At 36.6% G+C, this 24,790-nt stretch overlaps 1 protein-coding gene across 3 annotated transcripts in view; it reads right to left on the bottom strand.

Moving 5' to 3' along the window:
* The window catches only part of PIBF1 (progesterone immunomodulatory binding factor 1), a 225,706-nt gene that overhangs the window by 68,960 nt on the left and 131,956 nt on the right, over positions 1-24,790 (bottom strand). For all 3 annotated transcript variants that reach the window (XM_030813487.1, XM_003257435.4, XM_030813486.1), the window contains one exon: positions 15,126-15,228. In XM_030813487.1, the coding sequence (XP_030669347.1) occupies positions 15,126-15,228 (103 nt within the window). The remainder of the gene's footprint in view (positions 1-15,125; positions 15,229-24,790) is intronic.

Raw genomic sequence — 24,790 nt, 5'->3', positions numbered from 1 at the left:
TAACTTTGGCTTTTTGATTCAACAAATTTATTTTGTCAGTAATTCAATTTCTCTAATTTGAATATAACAATTCTGGTTAATTTGAAACTTTTCTTTGTTTAAAAAACAGTTTTTCAAAAAATGATCATCACTAACCATCAGAAAAATGCGTATCAAAACCACAATGAGGTACCATCTCATACCAGTCAGAATAGCTTTTATTAAAAAGTCAAAACTGGTGAGGCTGAGGAGAAAAGGGAATGCTTGTATATTGTTGGTAGGAATGTAAGTTAGTTCAGCCATTGTGGAAAGAAGTTTGGAGATTTCTCAAAGAACTCGAAACAGAGCTATCATTCAACCTAGCAATCCCATTACTGGGTATAAACCCAAAGGAACAGAAATCATTCTACCAAACACATGCACTCGCATGCCCATCACAGCACTATTTACAATAACGAAGACATGGAATCAACCTAGGTGCCCATAAACAATGGACTGGATAAAGAAATTATCATACATATACACCATGGGATACTATGCAGCAATAAAAAAGAATGAAATTGTGTCCTTTGCAGCAACACAGATGCAGCTGGAGGCCATTATCCTAAGCGATTTAATGCAGAAACAGAAAGCCAAATACTCCATATTTTTATTTATAAGTGGGAACTAAACATTGCATACATATGGACATAGAGATGGGAACAACAGACTCTGGGAACTAGCAATGGAGTGAGGGAGAGGGGACCAAGGGTTGAAAAACCATTGGGTACGATGCTCACTACCTGGGTGACAGTATCAATTAAACTCCAAACCTCACCATCACATCGTATACCCAGAGAAATACAAAAATCAGCCAGGCACTGTAGCAGGAGCCTGTAATGCCAGCTACTCAGGAGGCTGAGGCAGGAGAATCACTTGAACCAGGGAGGCAGAGGTTGCAGTGAGCCAAGATTGTGCCACTGCACTCCAGCCTGGGCAACAGAGTGATACTCCATCTCAAAAAAAACCAACCAACAAAAAACCCAGATAATAAACCTGCCCATGTACCCCTGAATCTAAAATAAAAGTTGAAATTAAAAAACAAGAACATTCACTGTTTATGTTATGATCATATAAACACTATTCATCAATGAATAGTTGTCTTAATTAAAAAAAATAAAACAAAAATGCAGCTTTTCACATTTCTCCTAAAATGCTTAGTTTGTATGCAATTAAATACACTTCTGCATTTGATAAGAGCAGTTGATTATTCTTCAAAATTGCAGTTTTAGTATCACATACCTCTTCACAGAAATTATTTAAATTATCATTAAACATTTTGCTATTGTGTTAAAATTCATTTTATTGTTTATTCTGAATACTTCTTTTTTTTTTTTTTGAGACAGTCTTGCTCTGTCACCTAGGCTAGAGTGCTGCAGTGGTGCGATCTCAGCTCACTACAACCTCTGCCTCCTGGGTTCAACCGATTCTCAAGCCTCAGTCTCCCAAGTAGCTGGGATTACAGGTGCCTGCCACCACGCCCAGCTAATTTTTGTATTTTCAGTAGAGACAGGGTTTCACCATGTTGGCCAGGCTGGTCTTCAACTCCTGACCTCAGGTGATCCCCCTGCCTCAGCCTCCCAAAGTGCTGGGATTACAGGCATTAGCCACCACACCCAGCTTATTCTGAATACTCCTATATAGGCAAAATCATTATTTACTCCAATTCTGGAACTATTATTTCCTTTAAAAATTGCCAGATTTACAAGAAAAATACTTATTTTATTAATACTATGGCCAGCAAGAGAAAAATAAATGAAACTCTAGAACAGAAATAAGATCCTACATTTACCGAGTGATTAACATATGCCAGTTAGTGTGCTAAGTGCTTATCTTAGATTGAACCCTCTCTCATTTTGGAGCAAACGTGCAATATAGTATTATTATTTCCACTTACACTTTGGAAAACTGAGGCTTAACAAAAAGATAACTTGCCTGAAGTCATATAACCAGTCTGCCTAACTTGAAAGTTCTTGGCTTTTTCCCCTTTTCCCCTAAACAAACCAGATAGAACCCTGGGGCATGTCAACACTTAAGACATAATCAGAGAAAAAAAAGTCAACAAAGGAGACTGAGGAGTACGAAGGTAACAAAGTGGTGGGAGGAGACAGCAAGTGAAGATTTGGGAAGAGGGGAGATGACAGAAGATGAGGATGAGAAGTAGATTAGAATCTAATTGGCCATCTATGCCACGCTAAAGAATCTGGACATTGTCTTGTAGGCTATGGGCCTTTAAAAATAAGTCATGATTGACAGCACAGAGGACAGTTTTGGATAGGGGACTTTAAAAAAGTTATTAATTTTTAAATTGATATATAATTATATGCATAGGATATATGTGATATTTTGACACATGCATATAATATGTAAAAATCAAATCGGGATATTTAGGACAACAACAACCTTAAACATTTGCCATTTCTTTGTATTATGAACATTTCAAATCTAGCTATTTTGAAATATACAATAAATTATTGTAAACTACGGTCATCCTATTATGCAATTAAACACTACAACTTATTCCTTCTGTCTAACTTTATGTTTGCATCCATTAACCACCCTCTCTTCATTCCCCATCTTCACCTTCCCAGGTTCTGGTGACTATTATTCTACTATTATTCTAGTAAGATAAAGACTTTTGATAGGCTCATGAATTAAAGTTCACTTGCTAAATTAAAAAAAAAATTCAGGCAATGTAGTATCTCATCTAAGTGTTATTTTTTAAGCCTTGTATTTCTAGTAATGAAATAAATGCCACTGTTCTTTACTAAACGATATTTTTCTTTTTTTGAGACAGTCTTGCTCTGTCACCTGGGCTGGAGTGCAGTGACACAATCTTGGCTCACTGCAACCTCTGCCTCCCAGGCTCAAGCAATTCTCTTGCCTCAGCCTCCCAAGTAGCTGGGACTATATGTGCACACCACCACACCCGGATGATTTTTGTATTTTTAGTAGAGACAGGGTTTCATCATGTTGGTGAGGCAGGTCTCGAACTCCTGGCCTCAAGTTATCTGCCTGTCTTGACCTCCCAAAGTGCTGGGATTACAGGTGTGACCCACTGTGCCCAGCCTACTAAAGGATTTTTAATATCAACAAACAGACAAACATTTTGAAAGGCAAAGGAACCCTATAAATCATACTGTTTTTAATCTCTTCTATGAAAATAGGATACATATTATGATTGCTGTTGATAAAGCCCATGCATGAAAAAATTGGTCTTGGCTGTTCATATTATTATTTCAATTAAGTTTTGAGTATGGCTAGTCCTTCACAGGCTGAGTACAATTGTCATTTAAGTATCTAAAAAGATCACAAGGGATTCGGCATTGAAACAGAAGAAAAACACAGAAACAGAGTTGTGCAATTTAGGATAAAAATCACTGCCTAAAGTCTGAAAGAAAGTATGTCTAAAATGGAAAAAATTAAAGTAATAACAAAGCATTGTATCACAGCTTAATTAGCAGCATCCTCCACCCTTCCTCACAGTGGTACACAAAATAGTGGAGTTTTTTTTTTTTTTTTTTACGTCATTGAAGTCTTAGAAATATGGTTGACCTTGAAATTTAATCAGATCTAGTTTGTTTAGGGCCACATGGTAGGTATGTGAGTCTCCTTTAAAATGTTGAGGGGGGTCCTGTGAGTTGTATGTGCCACAGACTCTTTCCAAGAGACTGAGCTCACTGGGGATGCTGGAAGAACACTCCTAGCAGTTGTTAGAGGCAGAAGAATGGGTCAGGCAACTCAAAGGGCAGAGATAAATGTTTTATTACTTCAAGTACTTACTTTATACCAATAAAGCTTATTTCATATTGCTAATCCATGACTAGTGGTATTTGTGTCCCCTTTGCATGACATATTTTCAGATTTTTTTCATTTTCTGTATGTTTAAACAGAAACACAATCCCATCCTCTCTCTATATGCTATGTACATGCACACACACAAATATATTAAAACCCAAACAGAGAAACAGAAATTATTCTGCAATTTGTTTTTTGAAAAATCATCAATACAGTATAAATTTCTTTCAAAGTTAATACATATAGGTCTACTTTATTTTACCTATGCACCTTGAAGCCTCTTTCAAATCTAGCAATGCCTTCTAGGTACAAAATTCCAGGTAGCTAAACCTTGCCATGTGGTCACTGATGACTGTGCATGTCCCACTTTCTAGACAAGCTTCCTGAAATTAAGTTAGTTGTAAAAGATAAATCTCTGCATGCTTACAGTAGAAAATAAGGCCTTTGTGAATAAGGTTGGTTATGTTAGAAGTGAAAAACCATGTCTATTTTGTCATCAGTTGTTGAATATAGTGGGAAATTGATAAATATGTACTGAATAACTAGAAGGAGAGCATATATCAAGGTTTAAGACAGCTAAGAAAGACCAATTCTTGTTGGCAGTAATGTGGCACGCTTTATGATTCTGGATTTTCTACTGTTTAACAAACTCCATACTGACACTCGACTCTTAACTAAACTTGGCAGTTTCTTGAGAATTAGTGGGTATACACAAATACACAAAAAAGAATAACTTTTTTTCTGTTTTATACTGGACCAACTAATAAAACAACGGTCGAAAGACACTGGACATCAAGCAATGAAGGAGATCCCTGACACACAGGAAACAAACAAGGTAAACTCTATGACTGTCTTAGTTTATTGCCTAGAGACAGCTTTCAAGCTGTGGTGCTGGGAAGGAGAATTAAGGCAGAGCCTGTCAAACTCCCTGAGTTAAGGAGCTGTTGACAGAAGTAATAACCAAGGTGGTTACAGTTCATATGGGAGACTACTGAAGAAAAGGGAGCTGCAAAGAGACGGAACTCTGACAATTTACAGATAGTGCTCCTTAAGTATTTCCCTGGCACAGAACAGTGCGTATGTATAAAGACAGGAGACAGAACTACAGACAAGATTGGTAAGAGCAATCTCTGAAGTGAACATGGGCAAGGCATAGTGCTTATTTCCATCAGCCGAAGTAGAAAACCTTACAATTTACAGGACATGGAATACTGAAAGAGTTTTGTTGTAGTAACGGGGGAGAAATTGGCCTTACGATAAACCCTTCTCTGCCTAAAAAAGCTTAAAAGCAAGATTTGGAAGAATCAAACTGTTTCCAAGAAACCTAACTATGTCCCAGAACAAAGCTAACAAAAACATATAGGAATACAAAATATCTAGCACCAAGGTAAAATTTACAAGGTCTGGCATCCAGTAAATAATTACTACGTATGCAAAGAAGCTGAACAATGTTATATATAATGAGATAAATCAACTTTATTGAAGCCAGCCATGAAATGACAAAATAATAGAATTAGTAGACAAGAATATAAAAAAAGTTATTGAAACTATATTTCACATATTCCAGAAAATAAAGTTTGAGAATGTTAAGGAGAGACCTAAAAGACACAAAGAAGATCCAATTTGAACTTCCAGAAATGAAAACTACGATATCTGAGATAAAAACTGGATTGAACTGAAAGCAGATTATACAGTGGTGAAAAAAAGATTAGTGAACTGGAAGACATAGTAAAAGAAGCTATCCAAAAGAAAAGCAGAAAAAAGACTGAAAAAACTGAAGAGAACATCATTTGTTCTGTTGTAGAATAACTTTAAGCAACCTAATATATATCTCATTGAAGTCCCCAAAGGAAGGTGACAGGATTGAAGTATTTAAAAATTTAAGAAATTTATAAATTTGATAAACTCACATATGTAAGATGTTCAACAAAACCCAAGCATAGGAAACAGGAAGAAAACTCCAGCAAGCCAAATGATAATCAAATTGCTTAAAGCCAGTGACTAAAAATCTCTTTAAAGCAGCTAAAGAAATACACATTACCTAGAGAGGAACAAAGATAAGGATAACAGCAATATCTTGGCAGAAACGATGTAAACTAGAAGAGAGTGAAGCAATATATTTCAACTACTGAAAGAGAGAGGGAGAGAAAAGTCAACCTCAAATTCCTTACCCAGGGAAAAAATCTTTCTAAAAAACAAAGGTGAACCCAGCAAATCGATTCCCAGGTATATACTTAAAAGAAATGAAAACAGGTACTCATATATTTGCTTGTATTTGTGTGTTCATAGCAGCACTTTTTACAACAGTCAGAAGGTGGAAATAACCTAAATGTTCATCAAAGGATAAATGAATAAACAAATTAAGGTAAATAAACACAACAGAATATTACTCGGCCATAAAAAGGGATAAAGTACTGGATACATGCTACAATATGGATGAACATCAAAAACAGTATGCTCAGTGAAAGAAACCAGACACAAAAGGTCACATATTATATGATTCCATTTATATGAAACATATCCAGATGAAGTAAATCCACAGAAATAAAGTGATTTGGCAGTTGTCAGAGGGTGGGGGCAAAGAGGAGTAGGGATTAAGTGCTTAATGGGTACAAGGTTTTATTCTGGGGTGATGAAAATGTTTTAGGACTAGATAGAGATAGTGATTGTACAACACTGTGAATGAATATTAAACGGTTTACTTTAAAATGGTTAATCTTATGTCATGTGAATTTCACCTCAATAAAAACCCCACAAAACCAAACGTGAAGCACAAGACATCTAAGATAAAGTGGATTTTATCAAAATTAAAGACTTCTGTGCCTCGAAGGACACTAACAAGTGGAGGAAAGACAACCCACACAGAATGGGAGAAAATATTCGCAAATCATATATTGGATAAAGGTCTAGTGTCCAGAATATATACAGAACTCTTACAACTCAACAACAGAAAGACAACCCAATTCAAAAGTGGGCAAATGACTTGAATAGACATCTTTCTAAAGAAGATATATAAATGGCCAATAAGAACCCAAAATGATAGTTAACATTATTAGCCTAATCAGAGAAATGCAAAGGAAAATCATTAGAAGATACTACTTTGTAATCACCAGGATGGCTAGAGTTAAAAAAATGAAAAATAAGCATTGGCGAGGATGTGGAAAAATTGGAACCCTTGAAATGGCTGGTGGGAATGTAAACTGGTATAGTCACTGTGAAAAACAGTTTTGCAGTTTCTTGAAAAGTGAATCATAGAATTACCATTTCATCTTGAATTCCACTTAACGAGAATTGAAAACAGGTGCTCAAAAAATTTGAACATGAAATGTTCACAGCAGCACTATTCAAAATAGACAAAAATCCATTAACTGATGGATAAACAAAATGTAGTTAATCTGCAAAATGGAATATTATTCAGTCATAAAAAGGAACTGAGCACTGACAGATGGCAAAATATGAACCCTGAAAACATTATGCTAAGTGAAAGAAGCCAGACACAAAAGGCCAAATATTGCATGATTTCATTTATATAAAATATCCAGAACAGGCAAATCCATAGAGAGAGAGAGAGAGAGCACATTATTGCTTGTGGGGGACTGAGGTGGAGGGGGGAATGGGGAGTGACTGCTTAATGGGTACAGGGTTTCCTTCCCAGGTGATGGAAATGCTCTTTTACTCTATAGATAGTGGTGATGTGTATGAAACACCGTAAACATACCATGAGCCACTAAATCGTATACTTCAAAATGGTTAAAATGGTAAATTTTGTTATCTGAATTTTACCACAACAAAAAAAGTAAACCCTTAAATGCCTACTTTCGGTTAATTTGGCCTTATAGCATATCTGTGAGAATTGCATTTTAACCTAGACTTTTGTCAAAAATAGTCAGAAATGTAAAAACAAAAAAACTAAAAATAGGCAAAATAGCAATTTTCTGCTATATACAGAAACAGAATTCGTCACCATAGACCTGCTCTATAAAAACTGTTAAAGGAAGTGCATCAACCAGAAGGAACAGATAACAGTTTGAAATTTAGGCCTACAAAAAGGAATAAAGAGCACAAGGTATGGTAACTATTTAGTTAAATTTAACATATTTCCCTCACATTATTATATCTCTTTATAAGATTATCACTGTTTATTTCATTTCATTTCATTTATTTATTATTTTTGAGATGGAGTTTCACTCTCTCACCCAGGCTGGAGTGAAGTGGCACGATCTCGGCTCACTGCAACCTCGAACCCCTAGGTTCAAGCTATTCTCCTGCCTCAGCCTCCCGAGTAGCTGGGATTACAGGCGCCTGCTACCATGCTAAATTTTGTATTTTTAGTAGAGACAGGGTTTTGCCATGTTGGCCAGGCTGGTTTCGAACTCCTGACCTCAGGTGATCCACCTGCCTCAGCCTCTCAAAGTGCTAGGATTACAGGCGTGAGCCACTGTGCCCAGCCTGATTATCACTGTTTAAGTAATAATAGCAGTAATGTAGTATGGGAGTTTATATGTGTATAAATAAAATGTACGACAACAAGAACACAAAGGCTGGGGGAACAAATAGAAGTATACTGTTGTAAGGTTCTTATACCATATGTTTTACTAAATATCACTTGGAGCCACATGGTGATAAGTTAAAGATACATATACACTATAATCTAAATCAACCACTGAAATAACAAAGTTATAGCCAATAAGCAACAATAAGATAAAATGAAATGAAAAAAATTCAATCCAAAAGAAGACAAGAAAAAAAAAGTGAATAAAAAGTAGATGGGCCAAACAGAAAACATTAGCAAGATGAAAAACTTGAACATAACCATATCAATAAATATACTAGATGTTAAGTGTTCTAAAAAAATCTCCACTTGAAAATCATATTTTGTCAGACAGGTTAAAAGAAGAAGGATGGAAAAACATACACCTTGCTAATGCTAATGTTTTAGTAGTTTTCACTGTAAAAGTTTGACAATAAAAGATGTCAAATAGTTGACAGTTTTTAGTTATACAGTGAAAACTAAAAAATAATAGTATTAAGATAAATTAAAGAAGACCTAAATAAGGGTAAAGATGCGGTATGTTCATGGGTCAGAATATTCAATATTAAGATGTCAATTTTCTCTGCTTCATCTATAGATTCAACTTAAGTAATGTCAACCAAAATCATAGCTAGTTTTTGAAAAAAAAATTAACAAATTGATGATAGAATTCATATAGAAATGCAAAAAAAAAAAAAAAGACCAGCTAAACAACTTTGAAAATGAACAGCATTGGAGGACCAATACTATCTGATTTCCAGATATTGTAAAGCTACAGCAATCGAGATAGTGTGGTATTGACATAAAGACAGATAACTGGAACAGAGAGTCGAGAACAGTCTCACAAATAAATGATTGTTTCTCAACAAATGATGCTACAACAGTTGTGTTTCAATTACGCAAACATATCAATTTCAATCTGTATCTTCCACTCGATATAAAAATTAAACTAAAAATGAATCACAGACCTAAAACTATGAAGAAAACACAGACAAAACCCCTTATGACCCTAGGTTAGGCAAAGATATTTAAAATACAACACCAAAGCACAATCCATAAAAGAACAAAGTGATGAACTGTACTTGATAAAAGCATCTCTTAAAAAGACATTGTTGGCTGGGTGGGATGGCTCACACCTGTAATCCCACCACTTTGGGAAGCCAAGGTGGGAAGATCACTTGAGCCCAGGAGGTCGAGACAACCTGAGCAACATAGCGAGACCTCATCTCTACAAAAGGATAAAAAAAATTAGCCAGGTGTGGTTGCAGGTAACTGCAGTCCTAGTATTTGGGAGGCTAAGGCTCCCAATAGTTTGAGGCTCTTGAGTCCAAGAGTTCGAGGCTGCAATGAGCTATGATTACACCACTGCACTCCAACCTGGGCAACAGAGTGAGACTCTGTCTCTAAAAATAAATAATAATAAATAAAAAAATAAAAAGACATCATTAAGAGGTGAAAAGATAAGCCACAGGGTGGGAAAAAATATTCGTAAATCATATATCTGATAAATGACTTATATTTAGAATATATAAATAATACTCAAAACTCAAGAATAAGAGGACAAACAACCTGATAAAACAGACAAAAATTGTGAGGAGACACTTCTCCCAAGAAGATAAACAGAGGGCAAAGAAACTCAAATGAGAAGATCCTCAAAATCATTCGTCATTAGAGAAATGCAAATTAAAACCACACTAATATGCCACTACACACCCATTATAGTGGACAAAAAAAACTAACCATATCAAGGCAAGGATGTAGAAAAATTGGAACTTTCATACATTATTGGTGGAAATGTAAAATGGTACAAACATCTGGGAAACAGTTTAGCAGTTTCTTAAGATGTCAAATAGACACCTACCATATGATCCAGCCAGTCTACTCCTAGATATTTACCCAAGAGAAATGAAAGCATACATCCATACAAAGACTTGTATGTGAATGTTCATCTGAGCTTTATTCAGAAAACTGGAGATGACTCCAATGTCCATCAACAAGTGAATGGATAAACAAACTGTGGTACATCCACACAATGAAATGTTACTAAGTAATGAAAAAAATGAACTACAAATAAATCTTGAAATAATTATGCAGAGTGAAAGAAGACAGATTAAAAAAAGCATATACATACTGTATGATTCCTCTTATATAAAAGTCTAGGAAATACAAACTAGGCTTGCTCACGCCTGTAATCCCAGCACTTTGAGAGGCTGAGGCAGGTGGATCACGAGGTCAGGAGTTCGAGACCAGCCTGGCCAACATAGTGAAACCCCGCCTCTACTAAAAATACAAAAATTAGCCGGGAATGGTGGCACATGCCTATAGTCCCAGCTACTTGGGAGGCTGAGGCAGGAGAATTGCTTCAACCCGGGAGGCAGAGGTTGTAGTGAGCCAAGATTGCACAACTGCACTCCAGCCTGGGCAACAGAGTGAGGCTCTGTCTCAATAAACAAACAAACTAACTAACCTACAGTAACTGAAAGTAAATCAGTAATTGCTTAGGGACTGAGATGGGGAATGTTGGGAGGGAAGAATTCCAAAGGGGCATATGGAAACTTTTGGGGAGATGTATGTGTTTATTACCTTCATTTTGGTGATAGTTTCATGGGTATATTCATGTGCCAAATGTCAAACTGCACTATACCTTAAATATGTGCAATTTGGCTGGGCGCGGTGGCTCACGCTTGTAATCCCAGCACTTTGGGAAGCCGAGGCGGGCGGATCACGAGGTCAGGAGATCGAGACCACGGTGAAACCCCGTCTCTACTAAAAATACAAAAAAATTAGCTGGGCGTGGTGGCGGGCACCTGTAGTCCCAGCTACTCGGAGAGGCTGAGGCAGGAGAATGGCGTGAACCCAGGAAGCGGAGCTTGCAGTGAGCCGAGATTGCGCCACTGCACTCCAGCCTGGGGGACAGAGCAAGACTCCGTCTCAAAAAAAAAAAAAAAAAAAAAAAAAAATGTGCAATTTACTGTATATCAATTATACTTCCATAAAGCTGCTAAAAAGGGGAGTATTTGTTTTTATTTTGGGTATTACTTAGCATTGTCATTTTGTCAGTTCACTTATGTATAGACTCAGACATAATCTGAACAGCGTTTAACTCAATGGTAATTCTAACATTAGTTATTAGTATTTCATCTGTGTATTATCAAAAAGGCCAAACTGATTTAAATATTTAACCTGATCCAAAGAATAGAGATCCTGAACCAGCCTAGCCAACATGGTGAAATCCTATCTCCACTAAAAATACAAAAAATTAGCCCAGCATGGTGGCGTGCACCTGTAATACCAGCTACTTGGGAGGCTGATGCAGGAGAATCACTCGAAACTGGGAGGCAGAGTTGCAGTGAGCCAAGAATGCACCACTGCACTCTAGCCTGGGCGAGAGAGCAAGACTCTGTCTCAAAAATAAATAAATAATAAAATAAAATAAAGAATAAAGATCCTGAGATAATTTCCTTCTGCATTATTTCGCCATCTATTATGAATAGTCTATTGTTACAACAGCAATCTAATACTAATCATTCATCTAGTTTATATAATTATTTTCAGTGTAAGCAATATAATTTTTGTGAAGCAGAAAAAAGTAAAGTCCATGGAATACTTTAAATATTTTATTTTCAATCTTAAGGGAAAAGTTATATGCTGAAGTTGGCATAGATCCTTTAATATAGGGTTACTGATTCTTTCTCCAAATGTCTTATGAAATTTTTTCAAACATATACAAAAGTCCAGAACTGAGTACTAAACCTATATGTAAATGTCATCCAACTTCAAACATTATTAACATTTTGTGATTCTTGTTTTATTTGTTGAGCCCTTCCTCCTTTTCTCATGAAATATTTTAAAGCAAATTCCAGGCACCATACCATTTCACATCATAAATATTTCAGCATTTATGTCTTTTTCTCGATATAAGCCATAGCTTATTTAAAAATGGTTTCATACAAAGTTAATTATACTTAATTATAGGAGCATTTAACACTTAATTTTTACATTTTCTCCCAACAATTTATAGACGTGTGTTCACATTTAGAAATTCTTTCCTTCTATTTTTGAGACTAGAGTTTCCCTCTGTTGCCCAGGCTGGAGTATAATGGCACGATCTCGGCTCACTGCAACCTCCGCCTCCCAGGCTCAAGTGATTCTCGTGCCTCAGCATCCCAGGTAGCTGGGATTACAGGCATGTGCCATCATGCCCAGCTAATTTTTGTATTTTTAGTAGAGACAGGGTTCTGCCATGTTGGCCAGGCTGGTCTTGAACTCTTGACTTCAAGTAATCCGCCTGCCTTGGCTTCCCAAAGTGCTGGGATTACAGGCATGAGCCAGTGCACCCAGCTTCTATATTTTTAGAGATGGCGGATCTTGCTTTGTAGCCAAGGCTCAAACTCCTCAGCTCATGTGACCCTCCTGCCTTGGCCTCCGAAAGTGCTGGGATAATAGGCATGAGCCACTGCATCCAGCCCACATTTAGAAATTCTTATTTCAATTAACTGAAATGCTCAGGAAGGCATGTATTTTAATATTTTACTTTTAAAAAATATTTTTGAAAATTACTGTGAAATTAAAGGCAACATGAGGGATCTACAATTTATTAGCAAACAGAGGTTCGTTTGTTTATTTTATTTATTTATTTATCTTTTCTGCTTCCACCTAGTAGTGTGCTGGACTTGGCTTGCAGCAGCTTGTAGGAGTTCTCTATTATTTCATACAAAGACTTGTACATGAATGTTCATCTGAGCTTTATTCCAAAAACTGGAAATGACCCCAATGTCCATCAACAAGTAAATGGATAAACAAACTGGTACATCCACACAAAGAAATAACTTAGCAATGAAAAGAATGAAGTACAAATGAATCTTGAAAATTTTTAGGAATTTTGTGAGCTGGCTATCAAACACAACTAGCATTAAAAACTAAATTATTTAAATTTATAGTAAAATACATTTTATTAAAAACAAAGGTAAAAACAATCAAATTTGTCAATTTAAAATTATTTTACTATTATCTGTGCTCTTGAGTTTACCTATGTCTGTTGTATCTGTATGGTGCAAACATTAAGTACTGGTATGCTGCTGACAATCTTTACTCCATCTTCAGTAACAGGTTGGTAGTTTGAAGTTAGCCATGGTGGGAATATTTATACAACAGATACAAGCCAATGTTACAAATCAAGCTCTCCCTCATATCCCTCTTGGAAAGCTGGCTGTTAACATTTACCAACACACCACCGTGTCAACCCCGAGCATTAACTATGTGTCAGGCACTGCAAAAAAATGAAGTATTTCTGGTCTTTCAAAATTTGAGGATAAAGATCCTCCTAATGTTACAGTATGAAAAGACACTGTAAAGATTATAAACAGATCCTTAAGAAAACAAATAACAAACAACATATATTAATGTTATTTAATGTATGACTTGAAAAAACCCTTTATTATAAGAGAAATAGTTTTTAAAACTTCTAAAATATTAACTTCTTGGCTGGGTGCAGTGGCACATCTCTAATCCCAGTACTTTCAGAGGCCCTAGGCAGATGGATCGCTTGAGCCCAGAAGTTCAAGACTAGCCTGGGCAACATGGTGAAACCCTGTCTCTACCAAAAAAATACAAAAATTAGCCAGGCACGGTAGTGCGTAGCTACAGTTCCAGCTACTCAGGAGGCTGAGGAGGGAGGAGCCCTTGACCCTGGGAGGCAGAGGTTGCAATGAACTGTGATCATGCCACTGCACTCCAGTCTGGGCGATAAAGCCAGACCCTGTCTCAAAAAAAAAAAAAAAAAAAAAGAAAGAAAGAAAAAAAGAGAAAAACTTCTTATGTTGACACTCAGGAATATTAAATAAATAAATAAAAGGAACATTAGCAAAGCAGTACCTCCAGCTTAAATTGTTTTATGACTCGCATTTCAAAAGTACAGAAAAATATAATTAGATCTTGACATCAGAAGATGATTAAAAATGCTATGTAAAATGCATACATATATATATATATATATATATATATATATACAGAGTTTAAATGACATAAGGCTAAGAAAAAGAAGCAATATGAGCCTGATTTTCTAAGTGTAAACAAAGTTAAATTTAACAGAGGAGTGATTTTTCATTAAACACAGAGGTAAAAACCAAATCTATTTTAAAAATGATTTATTAGGCCGGGCGCTGTGGCTCACGCTTATAATCCCAGCACTTTGGGAGGCTGAGGCGGGCGGATCACGAGGTCAGGAGATCAAGACCACGGTGAAACCCCGTCTCTACTAAAAATACAAAAAAATTAGCCGGGCGTGGTGGCGGGCGCCTGTAGTCCCAGCTACTCGGAGAGGCTGAGGCAGGAGAATGGCGTGAACCCGGGAGGCGGAGCTTGCAGTGAACCGAGATTGCGCCACTGCACTCCAGCCTGGGCGACAGAGCGAGACTCCGTCTCAAAAAAAAAAAAAAAAAAAAAAAGATTTATTAGTAAAAAACTTAAAATGTCAGCAAAGTTTGCCAAACCTGTTTTACCAGTTGATATTCTCAGAAATCAAAGCTTTGTCTGTCTAGTCTGCATTTATACTTAGTCTGGGCATTTAATCTCCCTTTTGTTCTCAGTTTTGCCATACACTGTTAAGTTGTTTTTTATGGCCTTAACATTCAGTTAGTTTCATAAATTGTGAAATCATTTTGTACTAGCAAACAGCTTATTTTAAAACTGCTTAGAAAAATAAACAAAAGAGTTACAAACAATTAAAATGAACACTGTGATTCCTCTCATATGGGTTTCTTTTGTTTAAATTATTTACCTCTTGTGAAAGCTGTGTTACTTGGTCCTTTCGATGTTCCAGGTCTTTTAAAATCAGCGAGTTTTGTTTTTCTAATTGAAGCACTCTTCTTGCCAAGTGAACACTAGGCAAATGAAATGAGAAAATTAATGCTTAAAAGTGAAATACTGCCCAAGATATTCAAAATGTGTTTGTGTACTTGAAAATAGACATCATTACCTAATTATACTTAAATATTAAGAGAAAAAATATAGAGTCAAATAATATTTTCAGGCACTAGTAGTGGAAGACCAATACCCCACAACTCAGAATTATGAGAGTAACAACATTAAAACGTAACTGTGATATACTGATTACTGCAGTAATGGTTTTTAGCCCTTGCTATAAAAGTGGAGAGGTAACATTATAATACTTGCTTGAGAAGACCACAATACAGCAATTTACAGCTTGTCTCCACTTTTATAAATATTTTCCGGCCAGGCGCTGTGGCTCACGCCTGTAATCCCAGCACTTTGGGAGGCCGAGGAGGGTGGATCACGAGGTCAGGAGATCGAGACCACGGTGAAACCCCGTCTCTACTAAAAATACAAAAAATTAGCCGGGCGCGGTGGCGGGTGCCTGTAGTCCCAGCTACTCGGAGAGGCTGAGGCAGGAGAATGGCGTGAACCCGGGAGGCGGAGCTTGCAGTGAGCCAAGATTGCGCCACTGCACTCCAGTCTGGGTGACAGAGCGAGACTCTGTCTCAAAAAAAAAAAAAAAAAAAAAAAATTTTCCAATTACAAATCACAAAATTAGTTGAAATATTACAAACAATAATTAGCTTATCACTTTGAGAAGTATCAGAGTTTACTTCAAACATAATGCATGTTATAATATAAAACAAAAATTAGGTTTTTAATTCAAAGTGGAGATGAAAAAGATATATAAAACTTGGAGAATGTCTATAGTAAAGGCTAAGCTTCTGTACTAAAAAAAATCACTCCCTCTGATGCTCTGCATTACCATAACTTATTGCACTGACCTTTAGTATTTAAAATTACATATGAAACATCTCAATTCTACTTTTAAGAAACAATTTTAAGAATAAAATCTATTCCTTCTAACTATGGTGGGAGGAAGTGGTATATTTCTTTAAAGAACTGCTAATAATTTTGAGAACACATGTTGCTCCAAAGACCCTCTCTGCATTTCCAGTAACTTAACATTTTCATATTTATTGTATTTTCATGTTTTATACTAGTTAACCTATTAATCTGTGAATTGTGGAATCCATGGAATCCTAGATGGAATGTTTTATAATGACAAAAAGATAACTACACTTTAAATAAAATCATAGGGCAGAAAAAATTCTATTGTATTTTAATATTTCCCAATATCAGATAAAGAAATGCAGACAACATTCTAAAAAATAACGTTAAGGCCAGGTGCGGTGGCTCATGCCTGTAACCCCAGCACTCTGGGAGGCTGAGGCAGGAGGATCACTTGAGGCCAGGAATTCAAGAACAGTATGGGCAACATGGTGAGACCCTGCCTCTGCAAAAAATACAAAAATTAGCTGGGCGTGATGGTGCATGCCTGTGGTTCTTGGGAGGCTGAGATGGGGGGATCACTTGAGCCCAGGAGTTCGAGGTTATAGTGAGCTAGGATTGTGCCACTGCAATCCAGCCTGGGGTGACACAGTGAGACCCTGTCTCTAAAAATAATAATAATAATAATAAATAGTGTTAAATATCATCCTATACATCTATTTCTAAGAACTCATACCAAATAAAAAAGATGAGTTCTGGCAAAAGTTTATACAGTGATTTGAGTTGCTTGTTTAGATCTAAAATTCTATCCTTTCAACTGGCATTAGAGATGGAAAAGGCATACAGTCCTCATTTTTTGACAACCACTTTTTTTTTTAAACTTTACCGACATACAATTTTACTGATATACAACTTAAATATCATGAAGTCCACCAATTTAAAGTGTAGAATTCAATGTTTTTTAGTATATTTAGAGTTGTGCCACTATCACTATAATCTAATTTTAGGGTATTTTCAGTATCTCAAGAAGAAATTCTGTGTCCATTACCAGTCACTCTCCACCCTCCCCACATTCCAACTTCCTCCTTTGCTCCTCAAATTCAACCTTAGGGAACCACTAATCTTTCTCTCTTTATAAATTTTTTAGGAGTTTACAGTTTATGACTATATTGTTCTTCATTTCCCAATAAAAATATACTAAGTTCTTTCTAATTTGACCCTAAAATAACAAGATTTCTACAAATAAAATAAGCCTTAATGTGAATTTTGTATTTTAAATCTGTTGATTCTATTATGCGTTTGCAAGCATCAGTTTATCATTAGCTCTATTTTTATTAGGTTAATTAAAAAATCTTGGAGCTATCTTTATTCATATTTTTATTCTTGCTTTCTTACTCTTCATATATGTTAGGCGTTAACTTTTTTTTATCTTTTTGTCTCCCACAGAACTTCACACTAGGGTCACTTAAACATGGTAATTTTTCAATAACTATACGTTGAAGGTGTAGAACAAGTATGTGTATACTCAGCATAGAATAAACACAATCAAATGCAATTACACAGAACTAGAGTTACAAATGAATGAAATGGAAGACAAAGAGATGCAAGAAAATAATGAGATGCAGAGGTCACATATTACCAACAATCTGAAGAAGATAATGATTTGAAGACATCAAGTTTAATAATATTAAATTGTTCATTTGGTTTGAGTGCTTCTATTTTGTTTAGGAATTGTATAATGTTCTTATACAGATAGGGTGATACCACTTACCAATAAAAATATCATAAGTCATAAAACACTGACTCAAGAAATTCTTGCTGGGTGAGGTGGCTCATGCCTGTAATCCCAGCACTTTGGGAGGCTGAGGCGGGCGGATCACCTGAGGTCAGGAGTTCGAGACCAACCTGACCAATGTGGTGAAACCCTGTCTCTACTAAAAATACAAAAATTAGCTAGGCGTGGTGGCAGACGCCTGTAATCCCAGCAACTGAGGCTGAGGCAAGAGAATCGCTTGAACCTGGGAGGTGGAGGTTGCAATGAGCTGAGATGGCGCCATCACACTCCAGCCTGGGGGACAAGAGCGAGACTTCATCTCAAAAAAAAAAAAAGAAATTCTTGGTATGCTAGTGCTTAAGCCTTAACACCAGGACTCCTTTCTTCAAACAAGAATTTCCCTGATTTTGACTGGGAGATTCCAAGTAAGGAAAATCAACTCTAAATAGAAGGAAAGTATCTATGGTATCTTCAAATTGCTTACAAATATACTCTACAGTGCTTTGATTACTAGTTTATAGTACAATTTTACTGAGAAAAACTTTCTGAGAATTGATGGTGATGGGAAGGACCGTAAGTATTAGTATGACTGTTGATGCCATTTATGATGCATAATGATAACAATGTAGAAGACAACATGGTACAGTTGGTCTCCAGTATATATGGGGTTCACATTTTAAAAACTCACCTCTAAGTCAGTTGTAAGGACAGTAAAACACATTTCCTCATATATATATATATTAGAAATGGTATTAAAGTTCTCAGTTGCCCTAAAAGACCCATTTAGCCCACTAATGTAGTACAAACACACACACACAGAAAAGAATAAAAGATAATATAAAATCTTTCATTAAAAGATTATACTCAGATTTATTAAGATTGTATTATTAAGGATATAAGAGATTATATTAACATTTAATGAAAAGAAATATAAAGATATATTTAAGCAAAAGAACACAGCAGAAACAAGAAATATAACTGTTTTTCATCATTATAATACTTATAGTATAACAAAAACAGTAAAAAAATTAGGCCAAGGCAGGCAGATCACTTGAGGCCAGGAGTTTGAGACCAGCCTGGCCAACATGGCAAAACCCCACCTCTACTAAAAACACAAAAATTATCTGGGTGTGGTGGCACACATTTTTTTTTTTTTTTTTGAGTCAGAGTCTTGCTCTGTCACCCAGGCTGGAGTGCAGTGACGCGATCTCGGCTCCGCCTCCTGGGTTCACGCCATTCTCCTGTCTCAGCCTCCCGAGTAGCTGGGACTACAGGCGCCCGCCACGAGGCCCGGCTAATTTTTTGTACTTTTAGTAGACACGGGGTTTCACCATGTTAGCCAGATGGTCTCGATCTCCTGACCTCATGATGCACCCACCTCGGCCTCCCTAAGTGCTGGGATTACAGGCGTGACTCCACTGCACCAGCCAGTGGCACATATCTTTAATCCCAGCTACTTGGAACGCTGAGGCACAACAATCTATTGAACCCAGGAGGCAGAGGTTGCAGTAAGCAGTGAGCCAAGATCGTGCCACTGCACTCCAGCCTAGGCAACTGAGTGAGACTCTGTTTCAAAAAAAAAAAAAAAAAAAGAGAAATTACTATTTTTTCTTGGTGATGAATATCAATGACTACAGAAAAGCAGGGTGAATTAGAAGAAACACACTCATTAATTCATTCGAAAAATATTCATGAACATTTCCTTTTAAGAAACGTATTAAAAACCTATAATCTGCATAGGCACTGAGAATACATTATATCTACTGGGAAGATCTAATAGTCTACTGAGGAAGATAGGCAAATTTAAAAATTGCTGTAGTATGCTAAATGCTAAGAAAAGGCATACCACACTAAGGAATAAAAACTATACTAACTAATCTGGTGAAGAAGCAGAGAAACAGCATTTTAGGTAGAGGGAAATGCATATGTAGAGGATGAAGTGCTAGGGAAAATTCTGAGTAGTACAGTATAGATCAATAATATATGGTGCATGGTGAGGGTTGAAGCTAGAGAGATATAGGCAGAGATATTTTATGAAAAGCGTTGTATATTTGGATTTTATCCTGAAGTTGGTTAGACATAACATGATCTGGCCCGCACTTTCGAAAGAGTACTCTATCGGTAGTGTGCAGGATGGCTTGCAGAAGGAAGAAGACTACAGTCATTTAGAAGGTTATGATCATAATCTAGACCAGTGGTCTTTAAAAGTAGTTATGTGCAAAATTATTTGTTGAACTGTGGGAACTTTTACTTACATTTATTTTAATGTTAAATTATCTTAAGTTTTCATTTTCTGTGTAGGTTTTATATCATTATGTGCATACTATTCATATGATAGCACATGCATACATAATCTATAAATAAATATGAATACAGATGCATATATTGCTGAGTGTGTACTCAAATTTTTTCCTAATAAAAATTCGTATCAAAAAGTTTGGAGACCACTGGTCTAGGTCAGCTTTGTCCAATGGAAATATAATGCAAGCCACATATGTAATTTAAAATTTTCTAGTAGCCACATTAATAAACAGTACAGAGCCCTTACCTCATATGATAACAAAAAATTAACTAAAATGGATCAAAGACCTAAATACAGAAGCTAAAACTATAAACTTTTAGAAGAAAACATATGAGTAAATCTCCGCAAACTTAGATTTAGCAAAAGATTCTCAGGGCAGCAAAAGCATAAGTAACAAAAAAAAATTGGATAAATTGGACTGCATCAAAATTTAAAAATTCTGGGCTTCAAAATGCACCATTAAGAAAGTAAAAAGATTTTAACCATTTCAGTTTTGTCATGAAAAAGAAAGAGGGCCGGGTGTGGTGGCTCACGCCTATAATCCCAGCACTTTGGGAGGCTGAGGTGGGCAGATCACTTGAGGTCAGGAGTTTGAGACCAGCCTGGCCAACATGGTGAAACCCCGTCTCTATTAAAAATACAAAAATTAGCTGACTGTGGTGGCAGCCGCCTGTAATCCCAGCTACTCGGGAGGCTGAGGCAGGAGAATCACTTGAACCCAGGAAACGGAGCTTGCAGTGAGCCAAGATCGCACCACTGCACTCCAGCCTGGGCAACAGAGTGAGACTCCGTCTCAAAAAAAAAAAGAGAGGAAGAAAAAAGGAAAAAAACGGTGAAAAGACAATCTGCAGAATGGAAGAAAAAATTTCTTACCACATATCAGTTAAGAAACTTGAATCCAGAAAATATAAAAAACTGCTACAGTTCAACAATAAATACCTGGTACAAAGGAGGTATTTAGAACTTATCTATTGAATGAATGAATTCCTGTTCATTCATACCTCCTGTTTCTTCATAACCCAACCAATACTGAGCATTGTCAGTCTTTGGATGTTTTGCTAACCTTATAGATAAACATAAAATCCTGTTTTAAATTAGATTTCTTTATTTGTGAGGTTAAGCATTGTCTCATATGTTTGTCAGACATCAGTATTTCTTACATAGTGAACTGATGTCTACATCCTGTTCCCATCCACTTTCAAATCTGACCTTCATGGTTAGTTTTACTCTCTCTCTAAATTATTTAAAAATATCAAGGCCCTGTATAATCTCACTGGAACCAACCTTATTTGCCATTCATGTCTACTCTACTTAATGTCTCACAAATATGTTTTCTGTATTCCTTCCACTGCCTTTGCTTGGTCCTCCAGTCTGAAGATTTTCTTTTAAGGCTCCCTTCGAGTTCCACTTCCTCCATTTTTGACTGTGCCAGCCTTCACGGATCTCTATTCCTCTGACTGACATAGCCTAACCCAACATATGATATAGTACTAAAGTTTATATATTCTTTCATGTATGTTAATCATTTATCCCTAAACAGATGCAACTCATAAAATGACAGGAGTTTTATCCCCTGTGGTATCTAACTGTAGAGCTGATCACAGTAGGTACTTAATAAATCTTCTTTTTTTTTTTCTGGCAGGGTCTCACTCTATTGCCCAGGCCAAGAAGTGCAATGGTGCAAACATGGCTACTGCAGTCTTGACCTCCTGGGCTCAAGTGACCCAGCTCATCCTCCCACATAGCTGGGACCACAGATGCATTAAGATGATTGGCTCATTTTTAAAATTTTTGTAGAGGCTGTGTTTCACATTGCTACCCAGGCTAGTCTCAAACTCCTGGGCTCAGGTGATCCTCCCACCTCAGCCTCCTACAGTGCTGGGATTATAGGCATGAGACATGTGCATAGCCGTAAGTACCTCTGGACTGACTTTGTTGTGCATTTTGTTCAAACCATACTCCGAGGTTGCAGCACCTCAACATTAAGGTACACCTATCGCCAATAATGGGCAATTAAAGAAAAAAAATAAAGTACAACTAATGCTCAGTATTAAGTATTGAACTAGCAATTAAAAAGTGCATAAAGAAGAAGGCAAATGTCTTAGATACCAATTCACCACTTCTATATTCAACCTCCTAAAACTTTAAGTGGGCATATTGCTTTGGTGAGTGATTTGGTGCTATAGGTGGATCCTCTTTAGAAGTCTGGGATCTTACAAGTGGGAAGAAAGAAGAGTGTTTAAATGAAATTCAAAACAAGACAAATGAAGAACTGCTCAACTACAGCTGAGTTTATGCCTCCTTAACACAATAAACATACAACGAAAACAAGTCCTAAGATCTTTATAAAAAAATTTTTTTTGAGTTAGAGTTTTGCTCTTGTCGCCCAAGCTGGAGTGCAATGGCGTGACCTGGGCTCACTGCAACCTCTGCCTCCCGGGTTCAGGCGATTCTCCTGCCTCAGCCTCTGGAACAGCTGGGATTATAGGCGCCCACCACTATGCCAACTAATTTTTGTCTTTTTATTAGAGATGGGGTTTTGCCATGTTGGCCAGGCTAGTCTCGAACTCCTGACCTCAGGTGATTCACCTGCCTCAGCATCCCAAAGGGCTGGGATTATAGGCGTGAGCCACCGTGCCTGGCCCCGCTAAGATCTTTAAGAAGAATAACTATGAATATAGTCAGGAAAAATGACTCTTGCTAAAGGTTATTTTTTGGTGTAGAATGTACTGAATTTCTCAAGAAAGCAATGCTTTTATAAGCTATCTATTGGGACACTTAAATAGGTACAATACTTCTTTGTAATTATTAATACATTAATTGCTTAAATGATTTTCACTTATACCAAGATTAAGTTTGATATCAGCTATAAACTAACACCACCAGCATATTGGTTGTACACCCAAATACTAAACCAAAATTTCACCTGTTATTTGGTCAAATTAGTATTCCTCCAAGGGTTATCTTTTAGCTCTCTGAGCACTTCTTGATGCCAAATATAGGTTATTGGTCTTGGCTCTGTCCATGGCAGTCTGCATTTCTGATTACTACATACAATTTCCTAACATTTTTAGCCTAGCGAATGTGGACATGACAGAGTTTTGTTTATATCTGAGATATCAAAGCACAACGGAGGACTGATGCTCTGTTCTGGGTTCTTCAATATTGGTACAGTGTCTTACTATTACCAAAACTCGAAATGAACAAGAATATGTGAGGCATGCTTATTAGTTATTTGATCTTTCTCAGTTTCAGTAGATCAGAGTTCTATCTCTACTAGCATGGCATGAAAGATGGTTGCAAAGAAGGGGACATGTGCCAGAAGGATCCCACTTTCAAAAAGCTTAAGGTTGGTCCTTATACTATCTGCTCAGCTCGAAATGACTGAGGACTAAATAGTGATCTCATGCTGATTATCTGTAGTTACATGAGACTTTCTCTAGTTTCTTCTATAGGCTTACATTTCCAAATTTATCATGAATAGAAAAGCAGCAACTTTTTAAAGAACTATTCCTAAAGCTATCCCAAATGAAATGAGTACAAGTTTCCCCAAGGACAAAAGTGAGAACTCATATATATGAGAATAAAGGAAAGGAAAACATGTTTGTCATACACAAAATTTTGCTAGTTTCCTCTGCTTTATTTTTTTTTATTATGAAGCTCAGTAAACTGTGAAAGTTTTAACTTAAAGCTTTTTATAAAACTAGAGAAACTATAGTACGCAGTAAATCTTACAATTTGAAAGGTTTAAGAACGTCACAACTGTATCCATTCAGATTAGCCAAAACAAACACAGAGGCATATACAAAGACCATGTTAGTGCCTGGGTGTCACCATTTAATGTGGCAGGTTAAAGGGCATAACCAAAACATGTAACCAGAAAATCATGTGTGCTATTTTCAAAACAATCACAACTGAAAGGAAAACATTACTTCAGATTTTCAAGTTTAGTCAAGGAGAGCCCATTTTATTTTAATCTACTTTAATTGTATAAGCCCTTGTAACTTTCTATAATTGTGTCCCAGAAAGAGTTTTAAAAAATAGGCTGGGTGTGGTGACTCATGCCCATAATTCCAGGACTTTGGGAGGCTGAGGTGGGATGATTGCTTGAGGCCAGGAGCTCAAGACCAGCCTGGGCAACACAGCAAGACCCTGTCTCTACAAAAAATAAAAAATAAAAAAATTAGCCAGGTACAGGGTGCATGCCTAGCTACTCAGGAGGATAGAAAGGAGGATTGCTTCAGCCCAGGAGTTTGAGATGAGAGTGAGCTATGATGGTGCCACTGCATTCCGACCTGGGTAACAGAGTGAGACTCTTAAAAACGGACTAATACTAAAGAAAGTTTCACGTTTGGGGGGTATCCCTGCTAATTATTTCAAGAGGCTTCTGTACAATTTTAAAACGGTATCGTCTTAAATGAAAACTCAAGTTGTGCCTAGTAAAAGATTTCAGAACCCTGGCTTTTCCTCTAAAATTAACTATGTAATTTACTTTAAGAACACATCAAGGTGTAACGACCTAGCACTTACTAAAGATATATTCTATGTCAGGCACTTCACATCCATTTTCTCATTTTAATTT

Source organism: Nomascus leucogenys, chromosome 5 (genome assembly GCF_006542625.1).
Source record: "Nomascus leucogenys isolate Asia chromosome 5, Asia_NLE_v1, whole genome shotgun sequence".
In the NCBI taxonomy this organism is placed as follows: Eukaryota; Metazoa; Chordata; class Mammalia; order Primates; family Hylobatidae; genus Nomascus; species Nomascus leucogenys.
Note: the sequence above shows the minus strand (reverse complement) of the source record. Positions and strands in the feature narration are given on the sequence as shown.